Source organism: Helianthus annuus, chromosome 8 (assembly GCF_002127325.2).
Source record: "Helianthus annuus cultivar XRQ/B chromosome 8, HanXRQr2.0-SUNRISE, whole genome shotgun sequence".
NCBI lineage: Eukaryota > Viridiplantae > Streptophyta > Magnoliopsida > Asterales > Asteraceae > Helianthus > Helianthus annuus.
Genome location: NC_035440.2, coordinates 35794460 through 35820502, shown reverse-complemented (window position 1 = coordinate 35820502; position 26043 = coordinate 35794460). Strand labels below are relative to the sequence as shown.

General features: G+C 33.8%; 3 protein-coding genes, 2 long non-coding RNA genes and 1 pseudogene across 5 annotated transcripts; all 6 read left to right on the top strand.

Moving 5' to 3' along the window:
* The first annotated feature begins 3763 nt into the window (after nucleotides 1-3763).
* On the top strand, nucleotides 3764-4411 carry LOC118481249. Its single transcript, XR_004865036.1, has 3 exons — nucleotides 3764-4097; nucleotides 4199-4252; nucleotides 4343-4411. It is a non-coding gene; the product is annotated as an uncharacterized LOC118481249 (long non-coding RNA).
* A 1003-nt stretch (nucleotides 4412-5414) lies between these two features.
* LOC110869864 lies at nucleotides 5415-9033 on the top strand (annotated as a pseudogene).
* Nucleotides 7833-8891, top strand: LOC110869863 (probable serine/threonine-protein kinase PIX7). Its single transcript, XM_022119069.1, has 4 exons — nucleotides 7833-7878; nucleotides 7950-8047; nucleotides 8210-8294; nucleotides 8416-8891. The coding sequence occupies exons 1-4, from the start codon at nucleotides 7833-7835 to the stop codon at nucleotides 8889-8891; spliced, it is 705 nt and encodes a 234-aa protein (XP_021974761.1).
* Nucleotides 9034-11929: 2896 nt separating the features above from the next.
* Nucleotides 11930-13499, top strand: LOC110871029. Its single transcript, XM_022120020.2, has 3 exons — nucleotides 11930-12008; nucleotides 12500-12814; nucleotides 12915-13499. The coding sequence occupies exons 1-3, from the start codon at nucleotides 11931-11933 to the stop codon at nucleotides 13497-13499; spliced, it is 978 nt and encodes a 325-aa protein (XP_021975712.2). The 5' UTR covers nucleotide 11930.
* A 2895-nt stretch (nucleotides 13500-16394) lies between these two features.
* Nucleotides 16395-22677, top strand: LOC110872639 (glutaredoxin). Its single transcript, XM_022121481.2, has 4 exons — nucleotides 16395-16592; nucleotides 22192-22280; nucleotides 22374-22472; nucleotides 22554-22677. Exons 1-4 carry the CDS (start codon nucleotides 16465-16467, stop codon nucleotides 22637-22639), a joined length of 402 nt encoding a protein of 133 aa, XP_021977173.1. The 5' UTR covers nucleotides 16395-16464; the 3' UTR covers nucleotides 22640-22677.
* A 1128-nt stretch (nucleotides 22678-23805) lies between these two features.
* Nucleotides 23806-24267, top strand: LOC118481248. The gene is made up of 2 exons (XR_004865035.1): nucleotides 23806-24095; nucleotides 24165-24267. It is a non-coding gene; the product is annotated as an uncharacterized LOC118481248 (long non-coding RNA).
* Nucleotides 24268-26043: the final 1776 nt, after the last annotated feature.

The window sequence follows — 26043 nt, the reverse complement described above, 5'->3', positions numbered from 1 at the left end:
AAATCAAATAAATAAATAGAAAAAAAGTTAAAAAAAATAATAAGTTAAAAAATTAAAAAAATAAGAAAAAAATCAAGAACATAAAAAAATTTAAGAAAAAGGTCAGGATGGGTTTTTGTCAAGACGAATTTCAATCATAATAGACTAAAAAAAACTAAAAATAAAATAAAGAGTTAATTACATAGTTAGTCCCTGTGGTTTTCATAAAATAACATACTTAGGTACTAATAGTTTAAAATCACCTTCTAGGGTAATAACTTTTCATTTTGTAACGTTTGGAGGTATTAACTTTTAGGGTATTAACATAGTTAGTTCCTATAGTTTGCACAAAATAACATACTTAGGTACTAATAGAATGTGATTTTAAACCTACAAATAACGTTAATACCTCCAAACGTTACAAAATGAAAAGTTAATACTCTAAAATGTGATTTTAAACTATTAGTACCTAAGTATGTTACTTTGTGCAAACCACAAGGACTAACTATGTAACTAACTAAACTAAAAATTAAAAAACTTTAAAAAAAAAAAAACTAAAAAGCGCTTTATGGTCAAACTTTTCATCTGGCTAAAGTGTTCGCCGAAGTTAGCCTTGACAACTATGACTTCACAAATAAAAAAAATAAAAGTTTGATGTCGTTTTTTGATATATATATGTATGTATGTATTTTTTTGATGAATTAGAGTTTTGCTTTTTGGATTTCATCTCAGAAACTCGAAGGTAAAACCTTCAAACTATCTTTCGATGACGCCATGAACTTCGCTGGAGTTCGAATTTCTCTAATTGAATGTGTGCGTTCTTCAATTGAAATGTAAAACGTAATGAACTTTTTATGATGGGATTCAGGGTATATGCAAGATCGGTTTAGTGGTATTTTAACGATAATGTCCCTGAAAGCCCGGACACCGTGTTTCAATGACAATTATTATGTTAATTTTAATCTTGACCGTTGACTAAAAATTTAGACGTATCAGATTGCTTGTTAACCTTCCTATTAATAGAAACTTCGTAGTATATCTGACCCTGACCTAATAGCCTAAAAGGGCAACAGATCAAATGCATAAAGTACTAACTTCCTACAAGCGTTTTGTTTTAATATTTATACTAGGTTATAACCCCGTGTATTACACAGGTTGAATAAATAAATTTTATATACCAAATAATAAAACATTATCTTTTTAAAAGCCTACTTTATTGCACGGGTTGAAGAAATGTAATTTTATATATTAAATAATAAAATAAGTTATATCTATAAGAACTATATGTATTGTACGGGTTGAATAAATGTAATATTATATAGCAGATAATAAAAAAATTATATCTTTAAAACCATTGTATTACACGGGTTGAATAAATGTAACATTGTTTACCAAATAACAAAAAAAGTTATATTTTTAAAAACCCCCGTGTGTTACATGGGTTGAATAAATATGATTTTATATACCAAATAATAATAAAAAAATATTTAAAAAACTAACAGATTTTTTTATATTAAAGTAGGATAAGATTGAGTATTAATCAGATTTTTTTTATATTTAAAGTAGGATAAGATTAAATATTAATCTTTATTTATTTATTTATTTAATATAAGATTGAAAAATCATATGATTGAATAGGTGGGAGGTTGTATTATGATAAATCGGTTAACTGTACTGAATGGTAAAGATAATAGTGATGGTTGAACAAATTAATTAATCGAATTTAACAGAAACATTTGTGACGTTAGGCAGATTATTTTTAATTATTTGAAGTTAATATCAACTTTGGAATTCGTATGAAATAAAGGAGGCTTTTAAAAAGATAATGTTTTATTATTTGGTATATAAAATTTATTTATTCAACCCATGTAATACATGGGGTTATAACCTAATATATATATATAGGGAGCCGCTAGAATGAGAACCACCTCGAGTTGTAAGAACCGTGAGAACTACACCCCACGGAGCGCCGTTCGCCATGATTTTTTTTTACAAGTAGATGTGTATATTATAAACACAGCCGTAAAAAATCATGGCGAACGGCGCTCCGTGGGGTGTAGTTTTTTACACCACAAGTTTGGTGAAAAAAAAAGAAAAAAAATTAAAAAACACCAAACTTGTGGTGTAAAAAACTACACCCCACGGAGCGCCGTTCGCCATGATTTTTTACGGCTGTGTTTATAATACACACATCTACTTGTGAAAAAAAATCATGGCGAACGGCGCTCCGTGAGGTGTAGTTCTCGCGGTTCTTACAACTCGGGGTGGTTCTCATTCTAGCAGCCCCCTATATATATATATATATATATAGGTAGAGGATCCGGTAAAAAGTGCTCAAAGTGTAAAAAGTGTGAGAAGTGTATTATAACACTATATATAATACTATATAACACCATATAAACATCGTATAACAATATGTAACACCATATAATACCATATAACACTATGTAACACTATATATCATTATATAATAAATATAACACTATAGGTTGTCTGATAGCATGTCTATGATAGATGTATAGTGTTATATTTGTTATATAATGATATATAGTGTTACATAGTGTTATATGGTATTATATGGTGTTACATATTGTTATACGGTGTTTATATGGTGTTATATAGTATTATATATAGTGTTATAATACCCTTCTCACACTTCTTACACTTTGAGCACTTTTTACAGGATCTTTACCCTATATATATATATATATATATATATATAGGGGATGGTTCAAATGAAAACCACTTTTATTGTGAAAACTCGAAAACTAACTAAAAAAGCCTAAAAAAACCTAAAAAACATACAAATTTTTTTTTTTTTTTTTTTACAATTTTTTTTAGAAAAATCGCTACTTTTTATATATGGAAAAAAAATTTCAAAAAAAAAAAAAAAAAATTTGGTTGTACTGCACATGTGCACTAATACGGAAAGCCTAAACCACTTAACCCACCCCCACCGACACCCCCCAAAAACCTAAACCCCCCACCCCCCCCCCACCCCCAAAAAAAAAAAACCTAAATTCACCCTCCCACCAAAAGCCTAACCCCCCCCCCCCCCCCCAAAAAAAAAAACCTAAACCCCCCCACCCCCACCCTCCCGAAAACCTAAAACTAAACCCTAAACATAAACCCGAAAAAAACCTAAACCCCCCCCCCACCCCCACCCCCCAAAAACCTAAACCCCCCTCCCCCCCACACCCAAAAACCTAATCCTAATCCTAAACCTCCAAAAAAACTAACCCTAAAAGCTAAACTAGAATCAAAAAACTAATTTTAAGCATGTAATGCACATTGTAGTACATGTTATATTGCACATGTGCACTACTATAATAATAGTATTAAAAACAAGACGACACCATAAATCTTTTTTTATGTCATAAAAAATATGCTCGAATATACTTGAATGAAAGATAAGAAAATTTGTGATCTTATGGTGCCATTTTTGTTTTAAAATGATAACATATGGAGAAATGGGAAATGTTTGAAAAGTTATATATTTTTTGTTCCAATTTTACCCCTCCTTCATTAAAAGTCTTCCCTCCCTCCTTTTTAGTGGGTTTTAGTTAGTTTTCTAATTTTCACAATAACTAGTGGTTTTCATTTGAACCTTCCCCTATATATATATATATATATATATATATATATATTAATAAGCATATCCAAAGGACTTCTTAAGGTCATATGAATTTCCTTAAAACACCCCTAAAGCATGCTGTACAACAATATAAAGCATAATATAATTTACAATCTCAATTATACCCTTCACTCACAAAACACACGGGGTACACAAATCAATTTTAGGGTTTCTCATTCTCATCGCATTTTATCCGCCCCCATGGAGCTGCTTTCCCTCCAGGCGATTCAAAAGGAGATCTAGGGTTTCTCTTGGCGATGCAACATCTGGCTTTCTCAATGACACAACGAATCTCTGTCTATACGACACCCAAACGACTGAGTTTGAAGGTGGTGAAGGGTTTGGATCTGCCAATCAGTGACGTATGAGCAAGGTATGGTTCCGACAAACTGAAGACTTTGACATCTAATCTGAATGGTATTGGGTCCCCTATGAAGCCCCTTGTAAACGACGATCACACAAAATCGACGATTTTAGGGTTCAGGTGAGTTCTTCTTTCGATTGAACTATTTTTGTTTTCGATTTTCCCACTATTTTATCAGATCTGGTACAATAATTTGCTCTAATTTTATGAATATTTAACAGTTTTGGTAGTCTGATGAGGAAATTCAGCATCATGTTATGGGTTGCCGGTAATTCGTAAGTCTAAAGTTTTAGTTAACTCTGAACACATCAGTAATCCCTTTTTTCGTATTTTTATTGTGTGGTTCTGATTGTGTTAAGTTGCAGGTTGCATTAGCTGTTACAAGTGAAGACCCCCAGAGAGACATGAAGCCCTAGGTTGCTCGGTATGCAGAGTTAAGCATTCATATTTCCTTTCCCACATATTGTTTATTATATCTAAACATAAATGCTAGGAATAACCCTAGAAGTTGATATTTATAACATCAAAACGTATGAATGTAATGGATTAGACTGCCTCTAGGATGTATGCATTGCTATTTATTAATTTGGAAGCTCTCTTTAGTTTCATTTTGGAATTTTAGGTTTTGCTTCTGGCCTTTTACCCTTTTTATGAATTTGGGACCTGGGTGGCTTTAGAATAAGATTTATTTTAGGAAGGTTATTATTGTCTGGTCTGGCTTGTGCAAAAAAATGTGGATTGAACTTCTAACTGGGTTTTTAGTAAAGACAAACTAAACTAAAATAGATAGCTTGGTATCGGCTGGTGATAGCGGTTTGATAGTTTGGTTATTATGTTTAAACTGGTTTTTTTAAACTGAAATTTGCATCCATTTAAACACCTTAAACAGATGTCAAGATACAATGATAGGAGGCACTTTTGTTCGGGGCGTTTCAGGCTGGGAGAGAACGAGTTTGTATTGGACTCGAAATAATAATCAATCCTTCCCTCTTGTTCCTTGATGAACCGACATCCGGCTTGGACTCTACAACTGCTTTGAAGTTCATTGAACTATTGCAAGACATAGCCTGAGGTACGCTTGTGCAAGTTAAAACAAGTCAGCACGGTTGAGTGACCCCAAACACTTTTTTATCCATTAAAAAAAGTTAAAAAAATTACCTTTTTCAAGACAAAGCTGATAGTTTTTTAAAAATTTTTTTTCCTATTTGACCCGTTTGGGATGAAACATAACACAAATCAACACATTTATAACTATACGGGTCGAAATTGTCACCTTTAGCAGACGACTCAAAACACGTAAAACATAATCTGAATACATAACGACATGACATCTGTTTTTATATATTGATTACAGACAGAGAAGACCGTGATCACCACAATTCACCAGCCATCGAGCCGACTTTTCCACAAATTTGATAATCTAATCCTACTTGGCAAATGGAGCTTGCTTATTTCGGGAAAGCATCCGAAGCCATGGTATACTTTTCATCAATAGGATGTTCTCCATTAATTTCCATGAATCCGGAGAGTTTTAGCTGGACTTTTATGGTGGCAGTCAGAAGTTCACAGTCCTAAAGACCTCGATAATCATGTAAGAAATATTATAAAAAAATAAAAAAAAATAAAAAATATCAATATATGGAATCAAAGATAATCTTAAGTCTACAATCTCATTTGCAGGCAGGGTTGTTGGTCTTCATTGCGGTATTTTAGGCATTTTTCCGGTTTTCACAGCGATTTTTACATTCCTACAAGAACGCGCAATGTTAAACAAGGAAAGAGCAGCATATATGTATAGATTAAGTGCATATTTTATGGCGAGAACAACAACTGACCTTCCACTTGATCTGTTTCTCCCAATGCTTTTTCTCCTTGTTGTTTATTTCATGGCAGGCTTGAGATTAACCGCCGATTCGTTTTTCTTAACTATTGTCTTCCTATGTATAGTTGCAGCTCAGGTATGTCGTTTGTCCTAACTGCGAGTTTGATATAATAAGTTGGGTTTTTAACTGAAAAACAAAAATGGCAGGGACCTGGGCTAGCTATTGGTGCTTTGTTGACCGACTTGAAGAAAGCAACGACTTTGGCTTCTGTAACCGTGATGGCCTTCATGTTGGCTGGTCGTTATTTTGTGAAGGTAAGCATACAGGTAAAAAAAACTAATTAGATAAAAAGAGCCAAATGCCATTTTCGTCCCTGAGATTTGTCCACTTTTGCGACTTCTGTCCAAAAAGTTTGAAATCTTGCCGTTTTCATCCCTGAGGGCCAAAGTTTGAAATCTTGCTGTTTTTTTAAACTAAAATAGTTTTGAGATTTACAGTTGTGACCATTTAAACATCCAAATTTGCATATTATACTGTCTCCGTCCATACCCTTTACAACCTTAATCATGAAATCTTACAAGTTGTCCAATTCAATTGGCACGTTAAACACATTAAGGGTAAAATCAACATTCTTCGAGTTAAAATCAGCAAATCGTGTTTTTTTTCATTGAATGATAGTTTTTGCTAGGAGACAGTGGTATAGGTTTTGTAATCGTATTTCATGCTATGATTATCTACAAAAAATGACACAAAGTTGTTTTGAGTTGGCCTAATTGATTCGACTCGCACATTTGAGGGTTGGCCAGTTTTGCGACTTTCGTCCAAAGGTTTGTTTTTTTCCGCATCTGGATCCAAAAGGTTTGAAATCTTCTCATTTTCATCCAGCTCCTTAAATCCATCTATTTTTCTCGGTTAAGTCAGGGGTATTTTCATCCTTTCTGTTAACTTAAAGGGCAATTCGGTCTTTTGAATACTTGTATATTATACTAAATGCTTATACATGAAGTGAAAAAGACCGAATTGCCCTTTAAGTTAACAAAAAAGACGAAAATACCACTGACTTAACTGAGAAAAATGGATGAAATTAACGAGCCGGATGAAAATGGCAAGATTTCAAACCTTTTGGACCTAGATGCGGAAAAACAAACCTTTGGATGAAAGTCGCAAAATTGGTCAAACCTCAGGGACGAAAATGGCATTTTACTCTATTATACGTATTTAACAAAAAATTATGATATGGAATATATCCATTTTCATACTTATGGCATTTATAACAGCTTGCATTAGGATATGGGAGGTTGAAATGTAAATACAAAAAGAAGGGTATAAGTGTCAATTTGTCATATTATAAATTGCAGTTTAATGATATGGGTAAATATGAAATTATATGTTTGTTGAATAGATATATTTGAAATTTATGTTTTGGTTGGAAAATATGACTTGATAATGATTTAAGAAAGGTTAGGATTCTCCGTTTTTTTCATATTTCTTAATTATATATAAAACGGTGTTTTTCCGGGCTGGTTTGTGTCGGGTATGTGATGACCGGTATGTCAATACCGTATGTACCCATCACTCGGTATTAGGATTCTCCGTTATAAAACGGTGTCTACTCGAGTGATGGGTACATACAGTTATGCAGCTCCCGTTTTATATATAATTAACATACCGACCATCACAAGAAATTTGCTGCTTTTATAGCTAAAAAATTAAACAAATCATCATCAAAGATACGCGTTTGCCTACCAGAAATCGGCATTTCTGCTCTAGATGCACCTGGAAAGCCATTTTACAATACAAATGCTACTGGTACTCTTATCGAAGAACTAAAAAGACTCATCAAGTACACCCTCCAAGACTTACAGAACAATTCCTTGTAACTTAAGAAACTTCCCTGATGCAAAACCATGTTAGTGTTAATATTTGATGATGCATATATGTTATAGTAAACGCACACAGTTACTAATATTGTTGACTGATTGTTCTGTTATAAACAATAGAAATATTACAACGAACTTAGGGCGTGCTAGAGATGTTGAGGGACCGAATAAGGCAAGGGAAACCGATAATAGGGGCTGGTGCAGGGACCGGATATCCGCCAAATTTGAGGAAGCAGACAGTGTTGATCTGATTGTACTGTACAACTCAGGGCGGTTTAGGATCGTGGCGAGAGGTTCGTTAGCGGGGTTGTTACCGTTTGCCGATGCAAATGCTATTGTGGTTGAAATGGCTAATGAAGTGCTGCCAGTAACCGGTTATTCCTCGAGCCGAAAGACCCGTCATATATCGAGATTTTAAAACGTCAAATATTTTACTCGATGCGGTTTGTGGCTCTTTAAACACTTTTATCTTGTTATCCGTAATATCAGATTATGTAATTGTCTTATTAGTGTAATTGGTTATTTTCAGGACTATAATGCAAAGCTTTCTGATTTTGGACTTACAAAAGACGGCCCGGAAGGCGATAAAACTCATGTGTCTACTCGAGTGATGGGTACATACGGTTATGCAGCTCCCGAGTATGTGATGACCGATATGTTAATAACCACTAAAAGTCGAGGGTTAAATTGTCATTTTAGTTGTTTACGTATCTAATATGATGTGATGGAACCTAGGTCATTTGACATCAAAGAGTGATGTCTACAGTTTCGGCGTTGTGTTACTCAAGATGATAACCGGGAGGAGATCAATGGACAAAAACCGGCCAAATGGCGAGCATAACCTTGTGGAATGGGCACGACCATATCTCGGGGAGCGAAGAAGGTTCTACAAATTGATAGACCCTCGTTTGGAAGGTCGTTTCTCAAAAAGAGGTGCACATAAGGCAGCTCAGCTGGCTACCCTTTGTCTTAGCCGTGACCTAAAGGCTAGACCGCTAATGAGTGAGGTTCACGAAGCACTGAAGCCCCTCCCAACCCTAAAGGACATGGCGTGTGCTTCCCCATATTTTCAGGCCATCCAGTCGGAACGTACTGGAAGTAATTCAAGTAGTAGAAATGGGTTGAAGGGGCAGCCGATGAGGAGTTTATCGATTTTAAACTCGCCGTATCACCTGAATCAACCTTACCGGTCTCCAAAACCGGTCCAATAGCTTTCAGTGATGTCATGATTCTGGAAACATGTGAATTTGCTGATTGATGAATTGGTGATGTTTTGTTTTATGGTATTGCTGAAACCATTGTTTTGTTTGCATCTTTAATGTTTAAAGTGTTTATGGGTGCATTTCTTTTTTACTGTTTTATGTTAATTTAACCATTCTGAGTTTGTGATGAGTCGAATGAAAAGAAATTTTTGTTTTATCCAAAAACAAAAATAATTACACAAGATTATTTTATGGTTTTTTATCTGACCTGTTTTGACCCGTCACTGTTTTGCAACAAAATTATCTGTCACAAATAACCAAGGAATTATAAATCAAGAATACAAAATACAAGTCAAGCAATTCATTTCTCGATGAACTCCTGAATCTCTATACCGGTATGTCTGGCACCACCCTATAATTTCAGCAATACTTGATCACCAACTTTGAGTGATGTCCCTAGAATCGCCGTAGCTTCAAAACTACTCCTCCCAAACCTTTCTCCAATGCCTACAACAAAAGGCTAATAATGAAACTCACTAAGTCAAACTCATAATATCTATATTATATGATTGCAATCTTTTGGTCTTAAGGTTTACCTCGAAGAAAATTTGAGCTTCAGAAAGACTTTTTGATATTGCAAAGACTGTTTTGTGATGGCCATGAAACGCTGCAACAATGTTCTCTGGAGGAATCACCTAGAAAGAATAAAATCAATAACCATATAACAACTTGTAAGGTGGTTTACATTAAATCACTAGAATGACCATTTAATCTAAACTATATACAATATGCATAACCCTAAACTCACCAACCTAAGCGATATGTTTCCCGCCGCATCGCGCGGGTAAACGACCAGTATATATATATATATATATATATATATATATATATATATATATATATAGAGAGAGAGAGAGAGAGAGAAAGTATAATGTACTTCAAGGCTTAACCTACATTAACATACATGACAAAAAATATAACGTGCGTTATTATCATAGAACGTGCGTGATTATAGTCCCATGCGTGATTATGTGGTCCCATGCATGATTATGTGGTCCCATGCGTGATTATGTGGTCCCATGCGTGATTATACCCATGATCCAACGGTTACCATTGTCTCCTACGTGATGTATGATAAGGCTTTTTGTATGTTAACCTTACTCTATATATATATATATATATATATATATATATATATATATATATATATATATATTCCTTTTTCCTGTTTCCAACAATTCGTTTCATGCAACATTCTCAATTTTAATTATTATATTATTTTATATAAAATAATGTATTCTCTATTTTCTACGTACGGTAACATCGTTTTTATTAGATTTGATTAAATATTATTGATAATAAAAATTTGTATTAGATTAGATTTTAGATTTGATTAAATATTATTAATAATAAGAATTTGTATTAATTTAGATTAAATATTATTATTGTTAGTATTATTAATAATTTTAATCAATTAAATGAGAGAATAACAAGTGTCACAAAACAGGTTTCTTTTATTATATAGTATAGATTGCTAATATATATTATTATTACTGGGATCACAACTAAAACGTGTTTAGTTATTTATTTATTTACTAAAAAGAATGTACAACGGGCAAAAAAGGTGTTATCTTTCCGGAAATAAACTTCTCAATGCTGCGGACTAAAATTCCTAAATCATTTTAAAATAAATTAAACTAGTTTTTTACCATCGCCGCACGTCATTTGTTGTTTAGTCTGTGTTTACATGTGTTTTTAAAATTACTATGAGCGCGTTGTACACTAAACCGCTGACAAGAATAAAAAGAAAATATATAAAAAATATTAAAAGATAAGCAAAAGAAAATCAACCAAAAAAGTTGTATGATAATCATGTTGTTTGTATGAAACCTGTTGTTAGATATGAGCAAATGATACTGGGTACCGGTACCGAATTTCCCGAATCGAAATATCTTAAGTACAAATTCGGTACGACTTTTGGCTTTCCTGGTACGGTTCGCTACCGGTTTTTACCTTCATATACCGGTACCGCAACTGGTATTTTCGATACCGGTGCTGATTCGATATTGGTTGGCACAGAGCTCATCCATACCTTTGAAACTAAAAAAAGAAATCATTAAAAGTTGAAGAAAATCAACAAAAAAAAGGTTGCACGATACCGTTGTTCGTACGGTACCCGTTATCAGAGATGAGCAAATGGTACCGGGTAGCAGTACCGAATTTCCCGAACTAAAAGATTTTTAAAAGCAATTTGATACCGACTTTTGGCGTTTTCTATACCAGGCTGGTGTCGGTTTTTACCTTCATCTACCGATAACCTGACCTGTATTTTTGATATTAGTACCGATCGTCACAAACTTATCCAACTTAAAAGTAAAGAAGATAATAAAAGTATTAAAAAAATATATATTATTATAGTACTAGGTTAGAACCCCGTTTATTACACGGGTTGAATAAATGTAATTTTATATATCAAATATCCTTCAACTTAACATAAAAAGTAAACTAAGTTAGTGGTTTGGATGAAAATGACAAAAAAAAAAAAAAAAAACAAAGGTGAAGGGCTGTTTGACACAAAAAAAAAAAATCATTTTGGATGAAATTGGCAAACAAGCCTAAACCTCAGAAACGATTTTGACAATTTACTCTAAAAGAATTTTAGATGAAACTGGCAAACAGACCTAAACCTGTATTTTGGATGAAACTAGCAAACAGGCAAAAAAAGAATTGTCAATATCGTCCCTGAGGTTTAAGCTTGTTTGTCAGTTTCATCCAAAATGACTTTTTGTGCCAAACAACCCTTCACCTTTGGCTTTTTTTTTTTTCATTTTCATCCAAACCACTAACTTAGGGGCCGTTTGTTTTTGCTTAAAATGTCTTCAAGGAGCTTATGTCTGCAGGCGGGCAGACATAAGGGCTTAAAGACTGTTTGTTTTTTTTAAAGAAGATCTGGAAGGGGTTTTTATTAGCTTAAAAAAAGCACATATCTAACCTCTTCACAAACCATCAGATCTTCACATATACGCTCCTCAGACACGCTCCCCAGACATGCTCCACGACTCCTCCACTTCTCCTCCCGCCGCCACAGATCGCCGCCTCCCACCATCACCGATCGAACTTCCACAGGTTCGTCTTATCATCTATCGAATCGTTTAATTTGTTCTGATTGTTTGCGGTTTTCTAGGGTTAGGGTTTCAGTTTGAATCGTTTTCTAGGGTTAGGGTTTCAGTTTGAATCGTTTTTGTACAGTACATACTTGTTTCCCTTATTTCTACATGTTCCGATTGGTGCTTTATGTTCACCATTCAAACTTCCTTTTCCTTGTACATGTATAAGATGCTTGAATAAGAACTCTAAACAAGTAATGAAAATAATATAGGCATAAAAGTACCTGAGAATATCAAGGGATCTATTATTTTCATTACATCCAGCTTATTATAGAACCAACTTATTATAGAACCAAATAAAAGGCATAGCATACCTCTTTTGTGTTGACTTGCTTGACTGAATTATGGCTGCGTTTTTTGTTAGTTATGGCTGCGTTTTTTTTGTAATTATGGCTGTGTTTTTTTGTAATTTATGGTTGCAATTGTATGTTGTTTGTGATTGAATTTTAGATGGAAACTAATGATGGTCGACAACAATGGACGCATGAGGCTATCAAATGCATGTTAGAAACATGTCTTGAAGAAATAAGGAGAGTAGGTAGAAATGGACAAAGCTTGCGTAGAGAGTCTTGGGGTAGGGTAGGAGCGAAACTTAAGGAAGAGTTTGGATTTGATTTGAATCAAAAGAAAATTAGAAATGCTTTTGATACCATGAAATCAAAATATGTAGGATGGTGCTATTTGAGAAACAAGACTGGAAATCTCTACAGCCCACAAACAAATATGTTCACTTTAACGCCTCAAGAATGGGATGACTTTAAGAAGGTGTGATTTTTAAAATTTCAATATCTTGTTATATATTAATATTAATAAGAATAATGAGAATAGAAAAGTATTTATTATAGTCCTTACTAATTTGGCGCAGGGTCACCCAAGGGCAATGTCATTGAGAACACGACCATTGCCTCATCCTGGCCTTTTCATAGCTGTGTTTGAAGGCCTTAGTGCAACTGGTGGTAATCAATGGACATCCACCCAAACATCTGGGGTTTCATCATCCCCACATGTCCAAACACTTCAGATAGAAGGTGCTAGTGTTCATTTAGAAGATGATGATGGAGACTCTCATGAACAAAGTTTTCCAATGGGTGATGAAGATCTTATCAATAATGAGGGACCTAGTGTTCGACCCAATGATGATTCAGAAGGTAGGCCCAAGAAAAAGGCTAAAACATCTAAAAACTCCATTACCCTAAATGACTTGGCTAGTGATATGCGTGATGCACTTAAGCATATGGTGAAAAACATGGAAGGACCATCCATTGATGAATGTTATGAGAAGTTGAAATCAGTTGGGTTAGAGCCTATAGATCCCTTGTTTTTAGGAGCATTTAACATCTTTGGTCAGTCAACATACATGAGACAAGCATGGATGACATTGCCATCAGACCCTGAGGTGTTGAAAGAGTGGATTAAGATGACTGGGACGACACTGGGGATGTTCAAGTAGGGAGGGATATGGGTATTTGTTTTTGTTTGTTTTGGTATGACATTATGTGTGTTTGGTGTAATTTGAACCATTTTGTGTTTTGTTTTTTGTTGTTTTGGAATGACATTGTCAAACAATTATGTAATTTGAACCATTATGTGTCAAGTAAAATGGTAGTTTTTTAGTTTAATTTGCTTGTTTTTGACAGGTTTCTCAAGGATTATAATCAAAGGTTATTGCTCCTCATTGTGATGTTCTTTTATCTTAGATACTTTTAGCTGAGACATCTTAAAAGAAAAAGAGATAATACTTCGGTTATGTCTAGACACCATTTTACTTTAGAGTTGTTGCAAGGGAATGATACGCAATGCATTGAACTCCTACGTATGTCACGTGATTCTTTTGTTCGACTTTGCACACATTTTAAACTAAAAGGTTGGCTAAAAGATAGTAAACATGTATCCCTTGAAGAAAAAATGGCTATGTTTTTTGTGATGCTTGGTCACAATCAACGTTTTTCGGTTGTTAAGCGTAGATTTCAACACTCGAAACAAACAATTCATAAGTATTTTCATGAAGTATTGTCAAGAATGATGGAGTTTGCTAAAGAGGTTATTGTACTAACATCTTTTAATCCTAATCCAAATATTCCGGGGCATCATAAGAGATCACAAAAAGTTTTTAAGGTACGTTATACAAATACATTTGTGATTTTCTTCCACGTATATTAGTAACTATTAAATTCTACATAGGGAGCGATTGGTGCACTTGATGGTACTTTGATACATGCTATCATCCCTGTTGAGAAATAACATTTATATAGGGGAAGAGGAAAAGGCGATTGCTATCAAAATGTTTTGGCCATATGTGACTTCAACATGATGTTTACGTTTCTCGTGGCCGGATGGGAAAGAGTGGCACATGATTCTAGAATATTGTCCGAATCTTTAACAAATGCAAATGCACCATTTCCATTTCCTCCTCCGGGTATATATCTATGATTCCAACCTTATTTCTTATATTATATAGTTTGAAGATTGAATTGTTTTTTTCAGATAAATATTATCTATGTGATGTTGCTTATGCACACACTCGAGGCTTTATGGCACCATATAGAAATGTGAGGTATTGGCTTGGAGATTTCCGTCGAAATCGTGCATTAAACGACAAGGAAAAATTCAACCACGCACATGCAAAGCTTAGAAATGTATTGAACGTGCGTATGGTGTATTCAAAGCACGTTTTCCAATATTAAAGAAAATGGCTCCCTTTTCGTTGGTTCCCCAACGAAATATTACCGTTGCACGTTTTGCGCTTCATAACTTTATACGGAAAGAGGGTTTAAGCGATGACCTTTTTGATGAATATGATCACCCAAATGTACACCTTCAAGATGGAGATGAACATGTACAAGATGGTGGTGAAAATAGAGAAGAAGTACCACGACATGGAAGTTCAGCGGGCCGTGAGTTTATGAGTCAACTTCGAGATCAAATAGCACAAGAATTAATGCAAAACAATGTACTTTGAGTTTATTTTACTATTTTTTAGGTTAATGATACTTGCTCCTATTATGGTTTTTTATGTAACTTGAATGTTAAATGACTTTTATCAACTATGATAAGTATGATAGTTAAATAATTTTCAGCTTATACAGACGATATCCAGTTTATAAAACAAACAATATTATATTTTCAGCTTGCAGACCTTCAGACCATATCTTCAGTTGCAGACATAAAATCAGCTGAAATCAGACTGTAGACAGTTTTTGTCTGCAATAACAAACAACACCTTAGTTTACTTTTTATGTTAAATTGAAGGATATTTGATATATAAAATTACATTTATTCAACCTGTGTAATACACGGGGTTCTAACCTAGTACTATTGTAATATATGTTTTTTAATACTTTTATTATCTTCTTTTCTTTTAAGTTGGATAAGTTTGTGACAATCGGTACTAGTATCGAAAATACAGGTACGGTTATCGGTACATGAAGGTAAAAACCGATACCAGCCTGGTATAGAAAACGCCAAAAGTCGGTATAGAATTGATTTTGAAAATCTTTTTGTTCGGGAAATTCGGTACTGCTACCCGGTACCATTTGCTCATCCTTGATAACTGGTACCGTACGAACAACAACGGTATCGTTCAACTTTTTTTGTTATTCATCTTAAAATATAAAATGAGTATCAAACATTTGTTTTTCTTTTCCTATGGTTGTTTCGGTACTCTCGTTGTCGCTGACCCAAAGAAGCAAAAACTTCTGTGCTCTTTGTTACCCTGTGATGGGGTATGGTATTAGACCCGACCCGAGCGGTCGGATATTCCTGTTACTTATTGCTTTTATTATAATATTTAGAGTAAATTGCCAAAATTGTCCATGACGTTTGGGCATGTTTGCCATTTTCATCCAAAACAACTTTTTCGTACAATATAGTCCTTCACTTTTGGGATATTTTGCCATTTCCATCCAAACATCTAATTTGCTTTATTTTTTCTATCAAACATTTGGATGAAAATGGCAAAAAATCCCAAATCTCATGGACGATTTTGGCAAAAAAGTCAGACGTTTGGATGAAAATGGCAAAAAAAAACCCAAAAATGAAGGACTATATGGTACAAAAAAGTTGTTTTGGATGAAAATGGCAAACATGCCCAAACCTCAGGGACGATTTTGGCAATTTACTCTAATATTTATTATTATTGCGTACTAACCCGCGTAGCCTAGCGCGTTGTAGTTTACACTACACTAGGCTGTGGGCTTGTAGAGATAACCCTTAACTGGGCCTGGCCCATTGAGGTTAGGGGAGGCCCATATCTCCTATATAAAGAGGTGTTCACCTCATTATTAGAGTAGAAGATATGGAGCCGCCACACTTTTTGTTACTGGAAACAGGGAATTCTTTCATCTACCAGTGATCTCTACAGCTCCACTCTCTTCTCTTCTCCATTGCAGATCTAGGTTCAAGAGGAAGAACAAGGCATGATTCTAACCCACTCAGAGAAATCGGTCCATCATCCCGGCGGTGATTCCGTGTTTCTTCATTGGCGACCACCGTATATACATTATCCATTTGTTGATCACGTCTTGTTCTGTCCTCAGATCTTCAGGTTTGTGCTCTTAGAGTCACACTCTAGAACTTTGAATTGAGAAACCCCACATATATTTTCATTCAAACTCTTATAGAGTTGACAACTGTCGTATCTTTGTTTACACACGATTCTCAATAAAAAAAACTCCAGATCTGGGGTTTCATTTAAGTTCTATGTGGGTTTTTGTAATCTGCAATCTTAGAGATGTTGTAAAAAAAGTAAATGAATTATTCTTTAATATGAAGGAAATCGTACATCCCTTTTTCAAAAAGAGAGTACAATGTATAGTTGTCAAGGCACAATCAGTATTGCATAAGGTATATGTCACAACCCCCGCCCCTAACTACCTGGGAACGGGCGGCTGCGAGCCAGTTTCGGTGGTATCCGTATGTTTAATTATTTTGGCAGCGGAAATTTCATCAAGACCGTAGTTAGGAATTATTTATCAGAGTAAAACCACCATATTTTTAAATTTATAATCACATGGGTAAAACCCAAGTTTCTTATTACAACATGTTTATAGGGATAAACCTTATTTTATTGAATTTTAAACATCGTCTTTTAGGTAACTTTTATAGCCACATTTTTCCAAGCCGTCAGTGCTCTCCAGCTGGCTTTTTACTAATTGGCTGTCACATTGTGTTACCTGAAACGCGTTTTAAAAACATTTGTCAGTGGGAAATACTGGTGAGTGAATCCCAGTTTAATCAAGAAACATTAATTTAATTTAAACAGTATTGAGAGCGATTACAATGTTTATATCTACACAACTACTCATTCAGTACTTGCCACTCGATCAGATCTGTGGCTATGGTCATATCACACATTGGCTAACCCGTTGTCCAATTGTGAAGGTTATCAAGTAATGTATACAAAACCCCATAATACCGGCAGTAATTGAAGAATTACAAAGACTCAATCACTGCTAAATTGCATTATAAAACATTTAAGGTTTTGTAAAAACCGTTTACAAAAAGGAGATTACTCACATTGCTATTTTAGGTATTTCCTTTGTGGCTTCCTGGTTATAATCTAATTAAATAAACAATGCACACGTGTTAGTATAATAACCCATTTTAACATTAGTAATACCCTCCCCGAGACGGCATTCCAACGACTACGTCGGGCAGAACCACGACAGCCGTTACGGAACCCTAGATCAATTGGGCAGATTATCTAATACGTATCCAGGGGTTATGATACTTACAACGAGGCAGAGCTTCGCTAATTAGGGGGTATTATGCCCGAGAATAGTGACTACCCTATAGAAATTCGAGAGAAAAGTGATTGTGAGCGAATTCAAATGAATGGCCGAAGCTTTCTATTTATAGTGCTGATCTTGGACCTTGTCGCGCCCCGCGTAGACCATACCAAGGTCTTACGCGGCCCGCGAGGACTGGTAAGGCGGCGAAGGGTCACTGAGTCATCGACACGTGGCGGCACCGGAGGAGATCTGGTGTTTAAGCTGTCGCGGCCCGCGACGAAATGGGAAGAATGCTACGCGGCCCGCGAGCGCCTCTTGAAATTTGTTTTTATTTAATTTTTGGTAAAACTAAAGTATTCAGGGCCTATTTTTCGTATACGGGGGGTATCTTAGGACGTATAGGGGAACTCTAAATATATTAGGGGTGTCGGAAATATTTTTGGAGCGTTGATATATCTTGGTATAACTCCTGGATTATTTAATAAAATATATAGTGCACTCACATTAAGTATAGTAACCCAATTCCACTTTATCCCTACGTCACGAGACAGAACCCCAACGAATTTAGGCAGAGCCTTGACATAGGTTACGGGGCCCTACGTCAGTCGGACAGGGTATCAGTGGTCAAGGGTTAAAACACTTAAAACGGGACAGCGCTTTATTATTATTATTATTATTATTATTATTATTATTATTATTAAAAGAAAAATAGAGTTATAAAGAGTAGTGAGCGAGAGAAGGAATGAACTGAGCAATGTGAAGCTCAACCTTTGCTTCTATATATATAGATTGAAATCTTAGGAATTACGTTTCCAAGGAGCCACGTATCCATCATAATTAAATTCACAATTTGATGTTTGATTCTTTGCTGGACACGTACACTTTACTCAAATGCATACTTGATAACACAAGTCATGTTTTAGTTTCACTTTTCATATTATTTCATTACTAGTAGGTTGCCTGCGCGATGCGGTGGGAGCGACACTTTGCATTGCGGCACTCGTTTCTGGTAGTTTTCTAATTCGTATAATATTTATGATAATATTATGGTGGTGGATGTATGTCATAAGTGTTACACATATGTAAAATTTTGTTTTTTTATAAAAATTAATAATCAAAAGATAAGTTGTTATAATTGTAAAGTATGTTTATTTTATTGGTTAAATTATAAAGTATAATTTTATTCTTTAAAGTTCATAACTTTTTTTAAATATCCACATAGTACTCATCCAATAAACTTTAAGTTTAAAATTTTTGTTTTTATAAAAATAAAAAATAGTATTTGACTCGTAAGTACGTTTTAGACCTTTAACTTAAATAGTTATATTTCATTTTTTTACAGATATAAAAAAATATATTTTAATAAAATTTCAAGTACTGTTTTAATAAAAAAAAGGATGTTAAGAGTTTATATCTTTATTAATTTTATACCATACTAAGTTCAAATTTTTAGTTCCTAACTAATCTTATCTATATGAGTCTACTTTTAACTAATAATCCCTAAAATATGCAGCAAAATCTACTATGTATCTAGTCAAGTTGGTACAAAATTCTTTTGAAACTTACTAATATTATCTATAACAATATAGTTAACTTATAATTCCTAAAAATTTGTAACACAATTTAGTATTTATCTACTAAAGATTGTAAATTTCTGGAGTATTTTATTTATATTACTTGTTACAAAAAATGTTTATAAAAGAATTATTTTTTTATAAATCAAAATGTTTTGTTTATAAATAAAGTATAAAACTGTTTTACACATGTAAAGTTTCGTTTTTAATAAAAAAAATAACAAAATCAAACGACAAAAAATAAAATATAAGTTGTTATAGTTGTAAAGTAAGTTTATTTTGTTGATTAAATGATAAAGTTTATAATTGTATTCTTTAAAGTCCATAACTTTTTTTAAATATCCACATGGTACTCATCCAATAAACTTTAAGTTTTAAAAAAACTGAAAATAAACTTTATTCATACGTCTAGATCAAACATAACAACTGAAAATAAAAAAGAACATAAAAACACTTGATAGGTTTCATATTAGACTACATGAAATCTGTTCCACTTCTGAATTGACACACGAGGTATTTTTAATCGGGTTTTCTGGTTTGTGCATGAATCGGCAGTATCTTCTAATTCTTATTCTTTGTCATTATCCTCAGAATAGTCTAAATTAATAAGCTCACTCCATTTCTATTCAGAGAGTCTCCTGGATCTCTTCATTTGAGTCTTAAACTTTTGATCCTTAAAAAGGACAAAAGAATACAAAAGTTTAAAAAAAAGATTAAATAAACCTTAAAATTACCTCTTCACTAAATTCACGTTGAAGATTAGACTTGTATGGACTAAACATTACACCATAAGAAATAATATCAACACTTTTATCACCATCATCCTGCAATAAAACACACATATAATAACATAACGAACATGTTAATATGAAAGATATACACAAAAATAATACTTAAAAATCAATACCTTAGAAGCTTGTTTGACAACTGGGTGATTTTAAATTGGCATGTTCATCATGCAACTGAATCTGAAAAATCAAATAAGTTAACATTCACATAAAAGTAAACAAAAGAAAACAATTATTCACTGCTGCGATATAATAGAACTGACCTTAGAATTTTCAATCTCGCATACTTGGTTTTTCACAACAATTGAATTTAGAACTGGATTAATTTTTTTAAACTTTGTTTTGCAATAGATATATGGGTGTCATGCTATGTATTTATAGTAGTAACTATAAAAGTACATTAGGGTTTAATTTTAGATTTGCCACCCCCTTTATTTAGGAAGTTTGTTGTGGTTAGTTTTAAATTTTTATAAGATATCTAAGTAAAGATATTAGACAACTTTAATAAAATTAAATGTGACACATAATATCTTCATTTTATGTTACGGTACTTTTAATTCTTTTTATTTTTGTTTGCATAGATGGAACCCATCTTTGTAGATTAGGCGCATTAGATCACAAGTATTAGTTACTTGTACATTAAAGCATTATCGACTTGTACCTTTTAATCCGCGCATCAATATTGAACAAGACAACTACCGAAACGTCGAAAAAAATGTGTAGGTCGTCATGCTATCTTTGGATTTTTTTTTAAACAGTATGGTTTATAAGATATGTCAAGAATACGTAAAACATTATATGTTTGTTGTGGAGGGGTGAGTTGTAACTAATTATCTATAATTTTGTTAAAAACTCAGGGATCTAAGTGTAATAAGTTTAGGGGCTAAAAAATAAATAATGTTTAAAAGACCAAACTACCCTCATTTTAGGGGTCTTTCTATAAATAAAGGGGGTGAAAAGTTCTTATTTTTTGGGTATCTTAAAATACCCTTCCCTCATGCATTATAATATAGTATAGATTTTATTTTAAAAATCACGTTCACATTAAATATGTATGTTATAGTTTATTTGATTTTAATATTATTGATTTATATATTATAATTAAGGGTGGAGATACAATAGAAAGTTTATTTGGCTAGGAAGGATAGGAAGTGATCTTGACCATCCATTAAGTTAATCAAGGGCTAAGATTAAATCAGGGAAATTGAAAGGAAGAAAAGAGGCGTGTGAGTTTGTTCAAGGGCATTCTAGTCAATCCAAGCCAATAGTTTTCTCTCCTCCAATTCCCCCCATTTTTTAAACGTTAATAACTCTTTCATACGACATTATTTTTTTATAAAAATTGCACCAAAAAAACGAGCATTTTTTAACTTTAAAACGAGTATACTATTGCTATATTTAAAAAAAAAATTTTAAAACCCAGTTGCGTAAAACGCAATAGAAAAACCACCAGTTACGTAAAACGCAATGAAAAAAAAACCTAAAAAAATGACATTTTTCTAAAACGCAATGCACCAAAAACACAAAGAAATGACTTATTTGTAAAACGCAATGGCCAGAAAACACACAGAAATGTCTTATTTGTAAAACGCAATTGCCAGAAAACACACAAAAATGTGTTTTACCTAAAACGCAATGCACAAAAAACACAAAGAAATGACTTATTTGTAAAACGCAATGGCCAGAATACACTTAAAATGTCTGTTTTCTAAAACGCAATGGACTTAAAACACATAAAAAACTGTTTTACCTAAAACGCAATGCACCAAAAACACAAACAAATGTCTTATATTTAAAACGCAATGGCCAGAAAACACTTAAAAATGACTCATTCTAAAACGCAATGGACTGAAAACACCTAAAAAATGTGTTTTACCTAAAACGCAATGACTAAAAACACTTAAAAATAACAAGTGTTACTATAAGAACAATTAAGTTCCTTTTTCACGACAAATCATGAAAGTATAGATGCAAAGCTATCTTTCTTGGTTTGTCTTGATGAATGATGCTGTGTGATTAGGAATTAAGAAATTTTAACTTGATTTTGGCAGCAAGACTTGGTGTGGCTATTGCAAGAGCGTGAAGAAACTGTTCTCCGAGCTTAATGTGTCCTACAAGGTTATCGAACTAGATGAAGAAAGTAAGTAGTGACTTTTGACTCTTTTGATGAATTGATTCATATCGGAGTTTGTATCAATAACATTTGAAGAAGTAATATGCATGGATTTGATAGGTGATGGAGGTGAAATCCAATCCACTCTAAAGGAGTGGACCGGTCAGAGTATTGTTCCTAATGTATTCATAGGTGGGAAGCACATTGGTGGCTCGGATGGTAAGTTGTTTGAGCAATTTTGTGTTTGATTTTTAGTGTTTGTTGATGGCGGATTGATTGATATTGTGGTCTTTTATGCAGCTATTATGGAGAAGCATCGAGCTGGGAAGCTGGTGCCGTTGCTAACCGAAGCAGGTGCCATTGCGAATGCCTCTGCACAGCTCTGAAGATTGGTGTCATGAATAAGATGATTAAGTTGGATGAGTACGGTATCGGTACCGAAATTCACCAAATATGGATACCGGTACCAAAAATGTACGGTACGGTACTGGTATTTAAAAGTTTAGGTCAACATTTCTAAGTAGTATAATTTATTGTAAGACCACCCGTGTAGCACACGGGAACTTAGACTAGATATGATATTTATTCGCTCTATTAGTGAACAGGCTTACTTTCTTCATTTTAAAAACACCACTCAATTCAATCTAACGATTTCAAAGTGTAGAAAGAAATATACACTACTTCAAATGATATTTCAGTGGTAGTGGGATCATTGGCTCCTTGAAGTTGCTTACTTCCACATCCTGTTTCCTGAATATTCCAGTTTTTAATATTCAAAATTTATAGGTATTAGTTGTGCTTTTGGCATTATTTAGTATCTAAAAATACTTTTATTCAACTGTGTAATACGCTAATATATTTGTTGATGACAGTTAAAGTGTGTGATATATGTGGAGATGCAGGGCGTGAGGACTTACTTGCTATATGATGTAGATGTCTTGATGGTGCTGACCACACGTAAGTCTATTTGTTGATATTAAATGGGATTTTTTGTATTAATAAATTGTTAAATTGTTAGTTTTTGGACATTTTGCTAGCAATTGCATGAAAGTAATGATAAATAAAGTTCTTGAATGTGATTGGGTATGTGAAGAATGCGAAAAAGAGGAAACTAAAATCACAAACCGACAAGAATAACACAGGGACTTCAACTGAAAAGACCATTCTTCACATTCAAAAGTTGCGAAAGCACGTGGAAAAAGACTTGCAGACGAATTAGAGTCGTCTTTTAAAAAACTGCCTCTTGAGCTCGCAGGGTCATGTAAAGACATTGAGCGTGGGAAAGTGGAAGTTGACCATCAGTTTTCTCATTTTGGTAGTGAATCTACATAAGGGTCACATTCTCCCACTACACGCCCACGGTTATAATCTTTACTAGGTATGTAACCTAAATTGTTTTCTTTCTCTTATAGTTTATCATTTTGTACTAATTTGGTAGTTCTTATGAGGATTTATAAATGAAATGCCTATTTTTTGTCTTTGTTTGCTTCTTTGTGGGCAGTGGAAATGATGACAATGAGCTACCATAACAGTGCAGCAAAATGAGAAGCATCACAGGGTGTGTTGAGGGGGGGGGGGGGGTTGGCCTGATTCATGATATAGAGGCTAATGCACATTCGGCAATCCTTTTCCCTCACGTGTTCTGTACAATCATTCTAAAACCTATCTCTTTAACTATGAAACCTTAATTCCATTCCTTTATTTATGCCCCTAATGTGTGTAACGATGGATGAGCGGATGTAGATGATGGCATGCAATGGTGAAGTGGTGGTGAGGATTCAGCAGTGACTAGGGATTCGGTCTCAGCTATGGACGGTTGTGGTGCTATTACCCGACGGCAAGGTAAGGATTGATGACCTAGAGCTTCGTGTTTACGTTTCTATTGCATTTTTTTATTTTTTGGGTGTGCAGGAATATTGATGACGTGGACGAGATAAATGAGCAAACTGAAAACATGAAACTGGTTCAGTACGCACTCACAACACCCATTGGTGCATCTGCTGATTTTGATGAGGTACTGCTCACAAATTTTGTCCTAATGTTACTTGTATTATTGATTAGGAGATGAACATTTGTTATAGTATTTGGACTAGATCATCATAAAAAGTCGAACTTCAATTCAAGTTATTATTTTAATTTTACCCTTTTCATAGTCTACTCGATTGTTTTATATGTGAGTTTATTTCTTACTTATCTAATATTTACTATATTATGGTGATATTCCAGTTGTTGCCACCATGTTAAGTTAATTTTGCATTATTTTTTCAATTTACAATTGAGACTACAGTTCATGTTAAGTTAGTTTATTTACAATATAAACTAACAACAAACTAACGTAACAAATTTTAATACTACTTTGTTTGGTATATGAAGCGTATGATGAAAACCCCTATAATGCACTTATTACGTCTCTGCTTCATATGTGACTACAAAAACAAAGTTAACAATATGAAGTCAACTACTGGTATTTCTGAAATTTGTTTTGGTGTTGTTCATAAATTATAGTCACATAATGCCTTTTTCGTTTCATTTTCTTTTTAATTTGTGGGGTTCTTTGATCCTTACATGGGTTGCTTTCTTTGAAATAAACCGATGTGAGTGATGATATCAAGAGTTGGTTTGTACTTGAGATAACCCGTTTTCACACATGGTCAGTTGTATGTAGCTTTATCAAAGGTTAAAACACGAGATTGAGTCAAGCTACTAATACTTGACAATGACGGCGAACCTACGAATAAAACAAATAATGTTGTTTATAAAGAGATCTTCAATGAGTTGTAATTTTTGGTTGTATTCATGCATTTTAATTATTTGGTGTACTCTCTCTCATTTCCGTTGATATTTCAACGTATATATAATTAAAATATTTACGTCAACATATTAAATTAGTTATTTTTCTTATTAGCCACCCGTGTAACACACGGGAACTTAGACTAGTAATATAATATATAAGGAAAGTATAATAAGAAAACCCTTATGAGTTCAGGAAACTCAGTCCCCACCATCTCTGAAAATTGTATGGTTGAGATAGCATATTATAAAATGTTACTTTTCAGAAACGTGTTATAAACTGATAAAAGTAACTGTAACAACTTTTTGTTTGTTTACTTTTCTGTCTCACACATGGACATGTAAAAGGTTTGTCTGTTACCCTATTTTTTTCTATAATAACCTCACACTTAACCTTTTTTCGTCCTCGAAAAAGAATTATGCAAAACGGAATCATAGACGGAATAATTATTCGAGAACAAAAGCTTAGATTACTTATTAAAACTGAAACTTGTGTTAGCCGCGATTGCAAGTATATTGATCCTTTTAAACCCAAACCCGGTTCCAAGCCCTTATCATGCAATTTAGGTTCAAGTGCGGTCAATCTACCTAGGGTCTCACGCTAAGAATTGCAAGTCCACCTAATCCCCCCTCAAGCTTATAGGACAAAAGGAACAACCACTGGGTTATTTCCTAACCGTTTTATACCAAGATCAAGAGAGTTTAGAATCAAATCTAATCTTTTTTTTTTTCATTTTTTCATAACTTTTTTTTTCTTTTCATTTTTTTTTCTTTTTTTTTATCGAGCGTAGACGTTGCTTTCCCTAACCCAGAGGCATTCCGGCTGTAGAGTCGCTGATGTAGTGTGTGGTACGATAAATGAAGATTACACGTTGATTCTGCGAATACCCGTGTAGTTCTTCCCCAACCCCCAAATTGTAACCCCAAAGGCCACGGAATTTGAAGTGAAAAAAACTGTTTTCTCAAAATTCAATTCTGATTGTTCAAATGACTAGGGCAA

Coding starts and splice junctions, on each gene's coding strand:
- LOC110869863 (XM_022119069.1), top strand. CDS start 7,833: ATGTTGAGGGACCGAATAAGGCAAGGGAAACCGATAATAGGGGCTG. Junction 8,048..8,209: donor TGGCTAATGAAGTGCTGCCA/GTAACCGGTTAT, acceptor GGTTATTTTCAG/GACTATAATGCAAAGCTTTC. Junction 8,295..8,415: donor TGTGTCTACTCGAGTGATGG/GTACATACGGTT, acceptor GATGGAACCTAG/GTCATTTGACATCAAAGAGT.
- LOC110871029 (XM_022120020.2), top strand. CDS start 11,931: ATGCTCCACGACTCCTCCACTTCTCCTCCCGCCGCCACAGATCGCCGC. Junction 12,009..12,499: donor CACCGATCGAACTTCCACAG/GTTCGTCTTATC, acceptor ATTGAATTTTAG/ATGGAAACTAATGATGGTCG. Junction 12,815..12,914: donor AATGGGATGACTTTAAGAAG/GTGTGATTTTTA, acceptor AATTTGGCGCAG/GGTCACCCAAGGGCAATGTC.
- LOC110872639 (XM_022121481.2), top strand. CDS start 16,465: ATGATTCTAACCCACTCAGAGAAATCGGTCCATCATCCCGGCGGTGAT. Junction 22,281..22,373: donor TATCGAACTAGATGAAGAAA/GTAAGTAGTGAC, acceptor TGGATTTGATAG/GTGATGGAGGTGAAATCCAA. Junction 22,473..22,553: donor GCACATTGGTGGCTCGGATG/GTAAGTTGTTTG, acceptor TCTTTTATGCAG/CTATTATGGAGAAGCATCGA.